General features: G+C 61.7%; 1 protein-coding gene across 1 annotated transcript in view; it reads right to left on the minus strand.

Annotated features, from left to right (window-relative positions):
- The window catches only part of LOC138823526 (cysteine-rich secretory protein LCCL domain-containing 2-like), a 38,323-nt gene that overhangs the window by 18,113 nt on the left and 7,757 nt on the right, over positions 1 to 12,453 (minus strand). The window contains exons 2-6 of the mRNA XM_070016900.1: positions 7,018 to 7,284; positions 5,387 to 5,505; positions 4,917 to 5,049; positions 4,507 to 4,622; positions 2,541 to 2,641 (exon numbers count right to left, since the gene is read on the minus strand). Coding sequence (XP_069873001.1) covers positions 2,541 to 2,641; positions 4,507 to 4,622; positions 4,917 to 5,049; positions 5,387 to 5,505; positions 7,018 to 7,248 — 700 coding nt within the window. The 5' untranslated portion in view covers positions 7,249 to 7,284. The remainder of the gene's footprint in view (positions 1 to 2,540; positions 2,642 to 4,506; positions 4,623 to 4,916; positions 5,050 to 5,386; positions 5,506 to 7,017; positions 7,285 to 12,453) is intronic.

Raw genomic sequence — 12,453 nt, forward strand, 5'->3', positions numbered from 1 at the left:
CCCAATGTTCAAGCCCCATGACTAACAGCAACAAAAATGCATGAATAGATAAGATTAAGAATGATCCCCTGGAAACTGCAAGATTTTTTAATTCTTCTGGTGCCGGGGTTTGAGCTCAGGGCCTCGTACTTTCTAGGCAGGCCCTTTACCACTTGACCACCCCTCTAGCTCTTTTTGAGTTATTTTTCAGCTAGGGATTCACACTTTTTGTCTGGGGCTCAGCCTCAGCCTCTCATCCTCCTGCCTGCCTCCTGTGTGGCTGGGACCACAGGTGTGTACCACTGTGCCAGCTTGTTAAGATGGGTCTCCATGACCTTCTGCCCGGGCTGGTCTTGAATCACATTCCTCTCAGTCTCTGCCTTCTGAGTAAACTGGGATTGCAGCATGAGCTACTGTGCCGCCCTTTGCAGGCCTCTTTGTGTTTGAGAGTTAAACTCTATGTGTCATTAGGTCCCACGGACCCCTCAGCCCTCCGTCCATTGCTAAAGTAACGTGCTCTCTTCACCAAGGGGAGCTGGGCGTCAGTGTGTGCACAGCTAAAGGTGTCAGAAGGGAGCTTGTCCAGACTGGGGGCTCTCTGCTGCTTCCCACCGCCTCACCCCACGCTAGCCCTGTGCCAAGAGGAGAAAGGATGGGGAAGCAGAGGTTAAAGGGGAGGCCCCACGCCGTCCTCAGACCCCTAGCATGCGTACAGCTGTGATTCCACCCGCTGTAAATCCAGCCTGCACCCAATACCCAGCCACCCACAGTAGCTGCTCAGCAAAATTCACGGAGTGATAATCCAAGCCCTAGAGAATTCTGTCGCCTAAAGAAAACAAACGAGGGCTGAGAAGATGGCTCAGTGGTAGAGCGTTTGCCTTGCATGCATGAGGCCCTGGGTTCGATTCCCCAGCACCACATAAGCAGGAAAAAAAAAAAGCTGGAAGTGGCACTGTGGCTCAAGTGGTAGAGCGCTAGCCTTGAGCTGAAGAGCTGAGGGACAGCGCCCAGGCCCAGAGTTCAGGCCTCACGACTGGACTCCCCCCCCCCCAAAAAAAAAAGAAAAAGAAAAAGAAACAAACATTGAACAATTCTCAGCCCATGTGGCAATGTCATCCCACTAAGAAGTCAAAACATCAAGCAAGCCCAGTGCTCGCCTCACGCCTGCAATCCCAGCTACTCAAGAGGCTGAGACCTCAGGATTCTTGTTCAAAGCCACCCTGGACAGGAAAGTCTATGAGGCTTATATCCGACAAACCACCAAAAAGCTGGAAGTGGAGCTGTGGCTCAAGTAGTGGAGCACTAAGCTTAAAACCAGTGCCCAGGCCCTGAGTTCAAGACCCAGGACTGGCACAAAAAATAAATATCAAGTCACAGTGATCACTGTCTTTCCCCTAGTTCCACCAGACGACCCCACATCCTGCCTGTTGGGGAAGGTACTGGAAGGTACTGGAAGAGGGTCGCCCCCATCTGCCTCCCACCCCCTACCCACTGCCCTGCAAGGTGCGTCGATGGAGCCACAAGGAACACAAATCCCAACCACAGACTCTGGGCAGCCCAGGCCCTGGAGAAGAGAATATCGACTCCCAAGGTGAGAGTCGCAGGAGGCACGGAGAACGCGGGCTAGTCAGCAGAGCAGGTGACGTGGACGCCGCCTAAACCTCCAAGGATGCTGACGCAGGCGGGGGTGGGCACACCCTGACCCCCACCACTGGCGTGCCTGGGCCTCACACCGGCTGGCCAGCTGCAGTCAGAGCTGCAGTGGGGGAGAGCGCGGGGAGGGGCTTGGCGCACACACGAGGTGAGGGACAGGGACCAGCTCTAGAAGGAAGGGAGTCCCCACGGGCACTGTGCGTGTGCGTGCGTGCGTGCATGGGTGTGTGCGTGGGTGCATGTGTGTGCGCGTGCATGCATGTGTGGGTGCATGTGTGTGTACGCACGTGTGTGTACGTGCGTGGGTGTGTGTGTGCGTAATGTGGGGGGTGCATGCGTGTGTGTACATGTGTGTATGGGTGCGTGTGTGGGTGTGTGCACGCGTGTGCATGCATGCGTGTTCGCACATGGGTGCGCATGCGTGTGTGTGCGTATGTGTGTGTGCGCGTGTGCTTGCATGGGTGTGTGTGCCAGTGTGTGTGTGTGTTCACACGTGGGTGCGCATGCGTGGGTGTGTGCGTGCGTGTGTGTGTTCGCACGTGGGTGTGCATGTGTGTGTGCGCGTGTGTGTGCGTGCGTGGGTGTGTGAGCGCATGTGCGTGCGTGTGTGTGTTCGCATGTGGGTGCGTGTGCGTGTGTGTGTGTATGTGTGTGTGTGTGCGTGCGCACGCGCAGCCCACGTCCGAGCCCCTGAGCTTGTCTGGAGCCTCACACTGTCGTTTGCTGTGTATTTCCTGTTCCATCTTCCCTGTTAGGCGTGGTCTATGGCCGTGAGCACTGATAGCTGGCTTCCGGCCACAGCGCTGATGGGGCGTCCGTCCCTGGGCATCCGGGTCGAGCTCTGTTTCCGTTCACCTGTGGCCCCGTGGCTCAGGAGGGCCCTCGGGTGGGATGCTCACTCCACCTACCTCGGTAGCAGAGGTTGTTCCTGCAGCCTCCTCCAAAGCTGGGCGGACACTCGGAGCAGGGCCGGCCGGTCTTGTAGGGGGCTTCTCCGATCCAGTTCCCCCTGAGGACAGACCAGCAAGGCGGTCGGCACAGCCGCTCCCCGGAACCCAGGACCCGGGACCCGAGCACAGCCCCAGCTGGCTGGGGAGGAAGGCGCGCACAGGGCACACACAGGGAGCCCCGGGAGCTCCAACGCCGAGACCTCACCCGGAACTCGTCAGCCCTGGGAGAGGAGCCGACGCCAGACCAGGGCTGAACGGCCTCTGCCTGGCAGCAGCCAGGCCCGGGCTCAGCCATCTGTCCTGGACGGACTTTGCATGGAAGGAGACAAGGACATCAGCACTGAGGCCACATCTCGTGTCTGCTGGAGTCAGGCCAGGCAGCGGGGTCTCCCGGGGAGGACCCCTTGTACAGCCAGGATGGGGTCAGAGGTCGTGAGGGTGAGGTCCTGCTCCCATCAGCTGAGACCCAAGAAGGCTACAGGAGCCCGTGAGAGAAGGCGGCCACCAGGCCCGACCCCAGCAACTGGCCAGGGGACAGCTAGCCAGGGACATCCTGAGCACGCAGGCCCGCCCACCACAGGTCACACATCTCCAGGAAGGAGAGGGGACCGTGCTAAAGAAGGTCAGGCTTGGTTTGTGTTCGGATCTGCCAGGCACGTGTCTCAGGCCTGTAATCCTGGAGACTCGGGAAGCTGAGATCGGAAGAGTCATGGTTGGAGACCAGCCTGGTGGGAAAGTGGAGCCGGACATTGTGGGGTGCGCCGGCTGGGCCAAGCGTCGAGGGGGCGCCTCGCAGGGTATGCTGCGCCCGGGCACTCGGCTGGGCAGTGAGACGCTATCTCACAATCATCAGCTCAATGCAGGGCGGAGGGGGGGGCGCCTGCCAGTGGAGGAGGCCCGAGTTCACACCCCAGTACCTCGAAAAGCCAGTAACGTCCCTCACGCCCCCCACCCAGAAATCCCACTGCTGCCAGAGCCGCACAGACCCCAGCGCCCCCACGCCCCCCAGCGCCCCCACGCCCCCCAGCGCCCCCCACGCCCCCCAGCGCCCCCACGCCCCCCAGCGCCCCCCAGCGCCCCCCACGCCCCCCACGCCCCCCAGCGCCCCCACGCCCCCCACGCCCCCCAGCGCCCCCCGCACCACCCAGTGGTGATGGTGAGGATCGTCCCAGCCATGGCTGATAGTGACTTCATCCTCCCCACCCCCAACACACGCCCCCAGGCCACACGGGCGGGCCTGTGGAGCCTCTACTCCCCCCTACCTCAGGGCTCCCCTCCAGGCCAAAGGAAACGAGCTCATTCCTGCCTCCCTCCGTCACCCAGCCCACTGGGCAGCGCCCCGGGCCGGGCCAGCGGCCAGCCCGAAAACCACAGGCTGCGACCGCGACGCGCAGCCTGCCAAGGGTCAGCCCTGAGCCCCGATGAGGACAAACGCGCACACTGAGGGCACAGGGGCTCCGGGGGGCTCTGCAGCGCTCCCCAGTCCAGACTGTGTACGCGGCTCCTGGGTGCTAGCTATGGAATGTTTTGGGGGAAAGATGAAAATACCACCAAGGCAGACGCTGCGGGCTGCCCACGCCACAGCCAATGGGGCCAACGGGGCAACACAATCCCCACCTATGATTGGTCCCATTCCGGCCAGTGACTAGGGGAAAGTGTGCCGGGCTTGGAACTGCTAAGGGGGCCGCCCTTTCCTCCCAGGCTACTTCTTTCTGCTTGGGAAGTGCTCTGCAGCCACTTTGGGTCCAGGAGGAAAGAATGGGACAGTGGAGAGAGAAAAGGCCCGAGTGCTATGGACAGGGCAGAGTTACCCGCCGCCTGGAGGCGGCCTGGCCCCTTGTCACGGGAGATGGCCTAGAGCTCTCCCTTGAGGCCTGCGTTGGTGGTGTGACACAGCCCCACAGCCATGGCAGCTCGGTCTTACTTGGGGGAGTAATTGCAGACGAGGTAGACGGCATTCTTCCACACGTCGCCCCAGACGTTGATGGTCGGGCAGGTGTGCACAGCACAGCCGATCTTGTTGGTGGTGGCCCAGACTATCTGGAAAGACAGCAGGCACGCGTCAGCGCTCGAGGGGCCGGGCGGCTGGCTCCGGGCTGGGGCTGGAGGCCAGGGCTCCATCTCCTCCACGCGCCCGGACAGCGTGAACACACGCATCTCCAGAGCACACACATGAGCACGTCACACCCAACAGCAGAAGCGCCTGCCGTGTGAAATCCCCGCACAGGTCAGGGCCTTGTGCTCAACTCCAGGAGACAGTGTGAATGAGAGGACCCCACCTGGCGGGGCCGGGGCCGGGCACGGCGGGGCGTGGGCTGGGGCGGCCCTGGGTACCTGCGTGTAGTGGGTGCACATGGCCCCCGTGCAGCGCTCCGGGCACCAGGGGTTGCACTCGTGCGGGTAGGGGTAGGTGTAGTCCTTCACCTCGTCGTACCAGGACTGCACGTGGAAGCCGGGAGAGCGGTACCTGGGGACAGAGCTCAGTCACATCTCACCCCTGCACGGCAGCGGTGAGCCCTGGGTCGGTCCTCAGTCCTGGGCTGGCCACCTTTGTCAACTACTTGGAAGTGTTCCTGGCCCCTTGCCTCAGTCTCCCCACAGGCCTAAGGTACGGTTACCTGCCCAATTGCATACTCGCCTTGCTGGGGGCTTGGCTTGACCCCCCAGAACAACACAGGGGCTCACACACACACACCCTCCCCCACCCCCAGCCCCCCGCGGCTTGATGTCCAGGACACACACACAGGATCACCCCCATGTGGTCAGGCCCTGCCCGGCGCCCGGCTCCACGCAGGGGCGCGTACCTGCCCCAGTGCACAGCCAGGTTCTGTCCGATGGACACGAGCAGGCTGGACGGCCCGTGCTCCCAGACGCACTCCTGGGCCCAGGCCGCCGCCGACCTCTCCAGCTCTTCATCCCAGGTCTGCAGGGGGAGGAGAGGCGTGCAGCAGGGTCAGGAGCAAGGAGGCAGGGAGCAGGGGCACCCAGTTACCCAGGGGTGGCCGGAAGCCACAACCGCCACCCTGCCAGGTTACTCAACCAGCAGCCGGGCCCGGGGTGTGGTGGGAGCTCCTGCTCCGGGCAGAGCCTCCGCCCTCAGCCCCCGGCGGGGGGTCTCCCTCCCAGGCCCCTGCTCTGACACCCGCTGCCTGGCGAGGGACCGCAATGGCAACAAAATACACCAACGTTCTCCCACAGGCCAGGGAGGGTCCCTCAGCAGCGTGCAGCATCTTGACGGCAGGTGTGAATGAGGCCTGGTTTGGAGGGGACTGCAGCCCCCGGCCTCCCCCAGCCCCTCCTGCCCCTGGCCCCCTGGGCCTGCCTGTCGCGTCCAGGACAGGCTGGTATCCCCCCACAGGGGCAGCGGCCTCAGCCCCTCCTTCCGGGGAGAGAAGTGCACGTGCAGGGCATGTGTGTGCACCAGGTGGGCCCAGCCGAGATGCTGCTGGCGGTGTGGCCTTGGGGTGCCGGCTTGGCCTCTCTGGGCCTGTCTTCTCATCTCTTAAAGGGTTGGTGGTGCAAAGGTTCCAGGACAGCAAGCCCCAAAGGAGGCCTGGGCTGGCGCAGTGCCGAGGGCGCCGGCTTCCTCCAGCACCAGCTACGGTGCAGAGCAGGGCTCCCCGCCCTGGCTGCACATCTGCCGTTCTCCAGGGCTGACCTCCTGAATTCCCGCAACAAGCCCTTGGGCATGTGGCAGATGGAAACCGAACCAAAGCCTGGGGCTTGGGAAAGGGTCAGCAACAAACCCGAGGCCACCAGCCAAGAAGTCAGAACTGCAGGCTTCCTGCCACCATGATGTCCCACCCCGGAAGTCAGTGAGCCACAGTGTGGGAAGTGAAATGGCTCATTCAGGAGAGCACCAGCTTTGAGCAAAAAAGCTAAGCAAGCCGGGCACCAGTGGCTCACGCCTGTCACCCTAGCTGCTCAGGAGGCTGAGATCTGAGGATCACGGTTCAAAGCCAGCCCGGGCAGGAAAGTCCGTGAGACTCCTATCTCCAATAAACCACTAGAAAACCAGAAGTGGCGCTGTGGCTCAAGCAGTAGAGTACTCGCCTTGAGCTGAAGAGCGCAGGGACAGCGCCCAGGCCCAGAGTTCAAGCCCCATGACCGACAAAAAAAAAAAAAAAAACGCTAAGCAAGTGTGCAAGATCCCCTGAGTTTAAGCCCCAGAACCAGCACACCACACACACACACACACACACACACACACACACACCAGATGGACAGGGCTGGTCCTTGGAGACCTCTGGTACCCGAGGGCCACCCACAGGCTCTCCTAACTACCTCTATAGCTGACCAAAAGCAGGGCTGGCTTCTGGGTGGGGACACAGGTGTCACAAAGGTGACCGGCAAGGCAGCCTCTGCAGGGTGAAGCCAGGCGTGTTTGGCCGAGGCTTGGGTCCCACCCGGCCCCAGTGGGGGCCGCACGGCTCACCATGTGTTCCATGTTGGAGGCCGGGGGATCCACCTGGCCGCGCAGCTTGTTGTGCAGCCTGAGGATCTCCTCGCGGTCCTCCCGCGGGATGGCCCGGCGCACGCGTGCGTGGGGCTCGGCGGGCTGGTACTTGCGGAGCAGTGTCTCCAGGCGCGTGGCATTGGGCAGGAAGAAGCCTTGGGCCCCGCACAGCAGCAGGGCCAGCCCCAGGGAGAGGGCGACGTGGCTCATGTTTCCACACCTGCAGCCTGGGCTCTTCACACAGCTCTGGGAGGAAGACAGGAAGCAGGGACAAGCCCAGTTAGTACCCAACCAGGGACAGCGTCCAGCCCACAGAGCACAGCAACCGGGGCCTTGGGGATGGAGAAGGGCGTGGCCAGGCCTCCTGGCGCTCCCGGCCCTGCCTTCAAGCTGCCGTGCCCAGGGGCCCTTGCCTGGCCCAGGCTGGGGCGGGGAGACGGGGGGGGCCTGGTCCGGGGGCACCTGGGGAGGGAATCGCCTGTCTCCGAGATCCGGAGACCGGCTGGTTAAGGACATCGAGCGCATCTGCAAAAGCGCAGAGCCGTCGCTCTTACGATGCTTCCAGTGCGAAGGGCGGGGACAGGACAGTCCCTGCGGGTGAAGTCCTTCCGCACGGGGGATGGCCTCTTCCCATCTGTCAGCTCCATCACCTTGGTGACCCGGGAAGATGGCGCAGAAGGCCCACCCGCTAGCTCACACCCACTTTACTGATGAGCAGGCCCAGGTCCCACCGTCTCGTGGGAGACTTGAACCAATGGTTCCAAAGACCCCGGCTCCCTTCCACACAGGTCACCACCAGACCCCTGGCTCGGCATCTGACAAACACTTGCTACCGGTCCTGCCTGCTTCTGCTTCACTCCCGAGGCCCACAGGCCTGTGGCCCCTGATGCGGGGGGCGGTGGGATAGAGGATGGACGCGGCCCCGGCCTTGAGGACCCCCCCCTCAGCTGCCCCGGGAGAGGGAAGGGGCGGCAGCTCCCACACAGCGCAGCAGAACGGGGCTGACTCCCGTCCATGGCATCTTGGGGCCAGGACTCCAGAATTCCGCTGTCCGGGGAGGGCGATGCTGCATTAGCATCACACGGCTCCAGAGGGCTGGGCTTCGGGAGCAGCCATGGGGCGAGGGAGAGGGAGGCAGGGAGGGGACGAGGCTGGGACACTGCTGGCACGAGGGGGCGGGCGGGCGGGCGGCCCAGGGCCATGAGAACTCTGCAGCTCCCATCCGGCCCTGGAAACGCTCCAGTCCTGACGGGGGCCTGCACACACAAATAGCCGGCTGGCAGGGGGATGCTCAGCTGCCCTGTCGCGGGCTGGATGCACTGCCCATCTCCAGAGGGCAGTGGCCTCCAGGGCCAGACACCAGGGCCAGGCAGGGAGGGCGTCTGTGCACTGGCCAAGCCATCTGGCAGTCAAACCAAGAATACGTAATTCCCAGAGTCCCGAGCTCTCTCTCCAGGGTCATGCCACCATACATGGTGACATTTCTAGCTGCCACCGCAGGCCAGGTCAGAGAAGAGACGCAAAAGCACGCTGATGCTGTTGGGACGTGGGAGTGGGGGCCCACGTGCCCAGCGTGCACCCAGCAAGGTGACAGCATTCCATCTGTTTTGGTCTGCTCTTTGGGAGTGTGAGGGGCAGAGACAGAGACCCAGCATAGTGTCCCGGGACTGCGGTGACCGTGATAAGCTGGGCCTGACTGACATGCATCATTCAGAGGGCGATCAGCAGGAGCTGTGGCGAACCCAAGACCTGGGAGAGGGTAGTGTGGTGGAATATTATACAGCAGGAAAAAGACCCCAGCTAGGGTCCTATGTTGGTAGGAATGAATACATAATGCAATGGTAAGTTTAAGAAGCAAGATATAGAACATTTTGCTAATGGCACTCTACACACACATTAAATAAATAAAGAGAAGTTCTAAAGTCTCAGGTACGGAGAGAGCCTCAGTGCTCGCAGCCTCCAGGAGGGAGACCACAGAAGAAAGAAGAGAATGCTGTGGCTTCTCCCGGGCCTTCTCGCGCCTCTTGCCTGCTAAGACCTTGGTCAAGCCTTTTGAAGCAGGCCATTACCACAGGGTCCAAAAGCGGCTGGGCCTGGCTGGAGCGCAAGGGGATGTGGATCTGTGCCGGGGAGGCCCGAGGCCCAGCGTGGGGCTCCGGCCAAGCGCAGCTCTTACAGACTTTACGAGGGCCTGAGGGCAGAGGGCTGGCATCCCCATGGCTGAATTCCAGGATGCCCAGCAAGCCCGCACCTGTGACGGGCTCAGCCTTGCATGTGGAGATCCTGACCTCAGCAGCTGAGAACATGCCTGTATTTGGACGCCCGGCTTCTGAAGAGAGGATTCCGTGAAAGTGTCCTCTGGGTGGATCTGATCTGGCCCGAGACCAGACGTGGGGCCGAGGGACAGCCGCGGGAGGACGTCACCAGCCAGGTGGCTGCAAGCCAGGGCTGAGGCCTGAGCTCCATCTTGGGCTGGTGGCCTGTGGCTCCCTGGGACATACATGGTGGCCGTGGCCATCGCTGCCCAGGCCATGGTTAGGATAGCCCTGGTAGGCGGATGCCAGAGGAATGCACTCTGTCTCCCCTTGGGGGGAGCTGGCACGGGCCTCCCGGCGCACAGGACAACCCTGTGGGAGAGTGAGCTCATGTACCGCCCAGAGGGGGACAGAGCCTTTACACCCCTCTGAGGGGTACCTGTCACCCCCACCGGTGACACACCTTTGGCTCAACATCAGAGCTGATGTCTGGGCCAGGCACTCAGCTGCAGATGGCCGGGCAGTGGCTCGCGTGTGGGTGGTGGAGCACCAGCATTCCCCCCATACAGCTCTGTGCTTTCAACCTCCAGTCTCCTGCAACACCACTGCGGAAGCGCCCGCTGTCCGCCCAGGCTGAGCAGGGCCGGAAGTGTCTCTGGCAGACTTCAGCTGTGTTATTGCAAAACAAAGCCCAGGGGACCACAGAGAGGCTGACAGCTCCGAGATCTCCCAAGAACACGTGAGGCCGTGTGGAGAACGAAGCTCTCCCAGCCCAGGGCCAACACGGAGCCAGGCTGTCCACTGAGCAGGGCGTCTGTGCCGGGGCGTGAACTCAGGGCCTGAGCAGCCCTTAGCTCTGTCACCCAAAGCTGGGACTCTTCCTTGAGCCCCAGCTCAACTTCCAGAGTTCTGTTGGTTCATTGAAGGTATTTTCCTGCGCAGGCCAGTTCTGCTCTGTGATCCTCAGATCTCAGCCTCCTGAATAGTTAGGATGACAAGCGTGAGCCACCGGCACCTGGTTGTTCAGGGGCTCTGCCAGGGAAGGGCTAATTATATCCTCATTTTGCAGCCAATAAAACCGAGTCCCAGGTGAGCGCTGATGGCTCACAGCTGTCATCCTAGCCACTCAGGAGGCTGAGATCTGAGGATCGTGGTTTGAAGCCAGCCCAAGTCAAACAGTCCTCGTGAGACTCTTATCTTCAATTAACCACCTGACAACTGGAAGTGGCGCTGTGGCTCAAGGTGATAAGCACCGGCAGCCTTGAGCGAAAGAGCTCAGGGACGGCGCCCAGGCCGAGTTCAAGCCCCACAACCAACAAAGCAAAATGAAACAAAACAGAAAATGAGTCCTGTGGATGTTAACCAGATTGTGAGCCGGGGCAGTTGAAGGTGGAATCAGGACCCTAGGGGGAGGCTGGGGGGGGCAGGGGGCTTGGGCCGCTCAAATGAAGGCTCTGTGGACATTTGGGGTGCAGGGGATCACGATGCTGCAGAGCTTACAACGCTCAGGAGCAGGAGAGCAAGGCGGCCTCCTGTGTCATCCTTCCTCTCCCCCCCCCCCCCCCCCCCCGCAGCTGCTCCGTGAATGTTGAGGAAGTTTGCCAGGAGGGAGAATTAGGACGGAGCTGAGCTGTCATCGCAGCACATGCCGTTCCCATAGCCCATCCCATGGCCCCCGGCCTACCCTCCCTCGGGATCAGCAGCCTTCCGCCTGCTCATCCAGGGTTCCGCTTCCTGGAAGTATATTCACCGCAGACCTGTGGTCTGCTGCTGCTGACCCCGCGGCTCAAGAAATACTTATGGGGTGAATGCATAGCTCCCCACCCCCAGATCAGAAGCGCCAGATAAAGACTGGATAACTCCAACGCCTGTGGTTGCCTGCAGCCTCGGACCCTGCGGGAAGGAGATCTGGGTCTGATTCCTGACACTGCACTCACCAGCTGTGCAGCCTGGGACAGAGCACCAGCTGCTCTGGGTCCCCCAGTGCACATCTGTAAGGCAGAGGCGTTTGAGCTCCCCAGCTGCGTGCTTCAATCACGGCCCGGCACAAGCTCTAACAGGAAATGTGAAGCCCCGCGCCCCAGGCTCACTCCTGGGATCCCAGCTACCCGGGAGGCTGAGGATTGAGCTGAAAGCAGGAAGGTCCGGAAGTGGAACTGTGGTTCAGGTGGTAGAGTGCCAGCCTTGAGCAAAAAAGCTAAGCAAGAAAGCAAGGCTCTGATTTCAACCCTAGAGCCAGCACGGAAACACAAACGTATTTAATTGCAAGATTATATAATTGAATGCTACCAGCAGCTGGGTTTAACTGGGACGGGTTCATCCCGCCTCACACTCCGGGCTGGCTGAGTACTGCTCAGCCCAACGCCTAGTGCCAGTAGCAACCTGGCTCTGACATTGTTGCTCCATCTTACAGATGAGGAGGCCGAGGCTCACCCACCGAGGCCCGAGGAGCCCCTCTGGCCCCCGCCCATCCGCCGGCCCCTGCAGGGAGCCCCTATCAGGCCCTCTGCCCCACTACCCCACATCCAGGCTGCATGTCTGGCTACGGCAGGCTGCCCACGGGACGGCGGCTGACTGTGGAAGGCCGGGGGCTTCCCCAGGCTCTGCGTTTCCTCAGAACTAGTAAGGAAAACGCAGACTGTGAGCAGAGGCCAACGACAGATCCAAGTCAGACCCACAAACCACCCAGAAATTCCAGGAATGAAGTGGTGGCTGGAAGGAGGGGTCCCCCCTCTCCCCCCAGTGTGTCTCGGCCGAGCCCAGAGCTGGGCAGAGGCTGGGCAGCTCGCCCCGTTACAGACGCCGGGTGAGTCCCAGACATCTCCCCTCCTCCAGGGTTCCTGTCGGTTTTCCTAAAGCCCTTTGACAAGATGGAGGCCAGACCCAGGGGAAGCAACAGGCTGGCTCCTTCCCTTGCTGGCCACTTGGAGCCGCCCCAGGCCTCCCCCCCCCCCCCCCCCCCCGGCTGCTCTAGGCCCTGACAGCCAAGTGCCCTCCGTCAGCCTCCTGGGCCTAGCTGCAACCACTGGCTGCACGGCATTCCTGACCCCGCACAGCGGGGCTGCGCAATCCTAATGGGATCTGAAGGTCTTGTCAGGGCACTTAACAGATCTAGAATGCCCGCTCATTGTCTTTAAATACTATGCTGAGAAAGGAGAAA

This window comes from Dipodomys merriami, unplaced genomic scaffold, assembly GCF_024711535.1.
Source record: "Dipodomys merriami isolate MVZ:Mamm:240054 unplaced genomic scaffold, mDipMer1.0.p SCAF_120, whole genome shotgun sequence".
NCBI lineage: Eukaryota > Metazoa > Chordata > Mammalia > Rodentia > Heteromyidae > Dipodomys > Dipodomys merriami.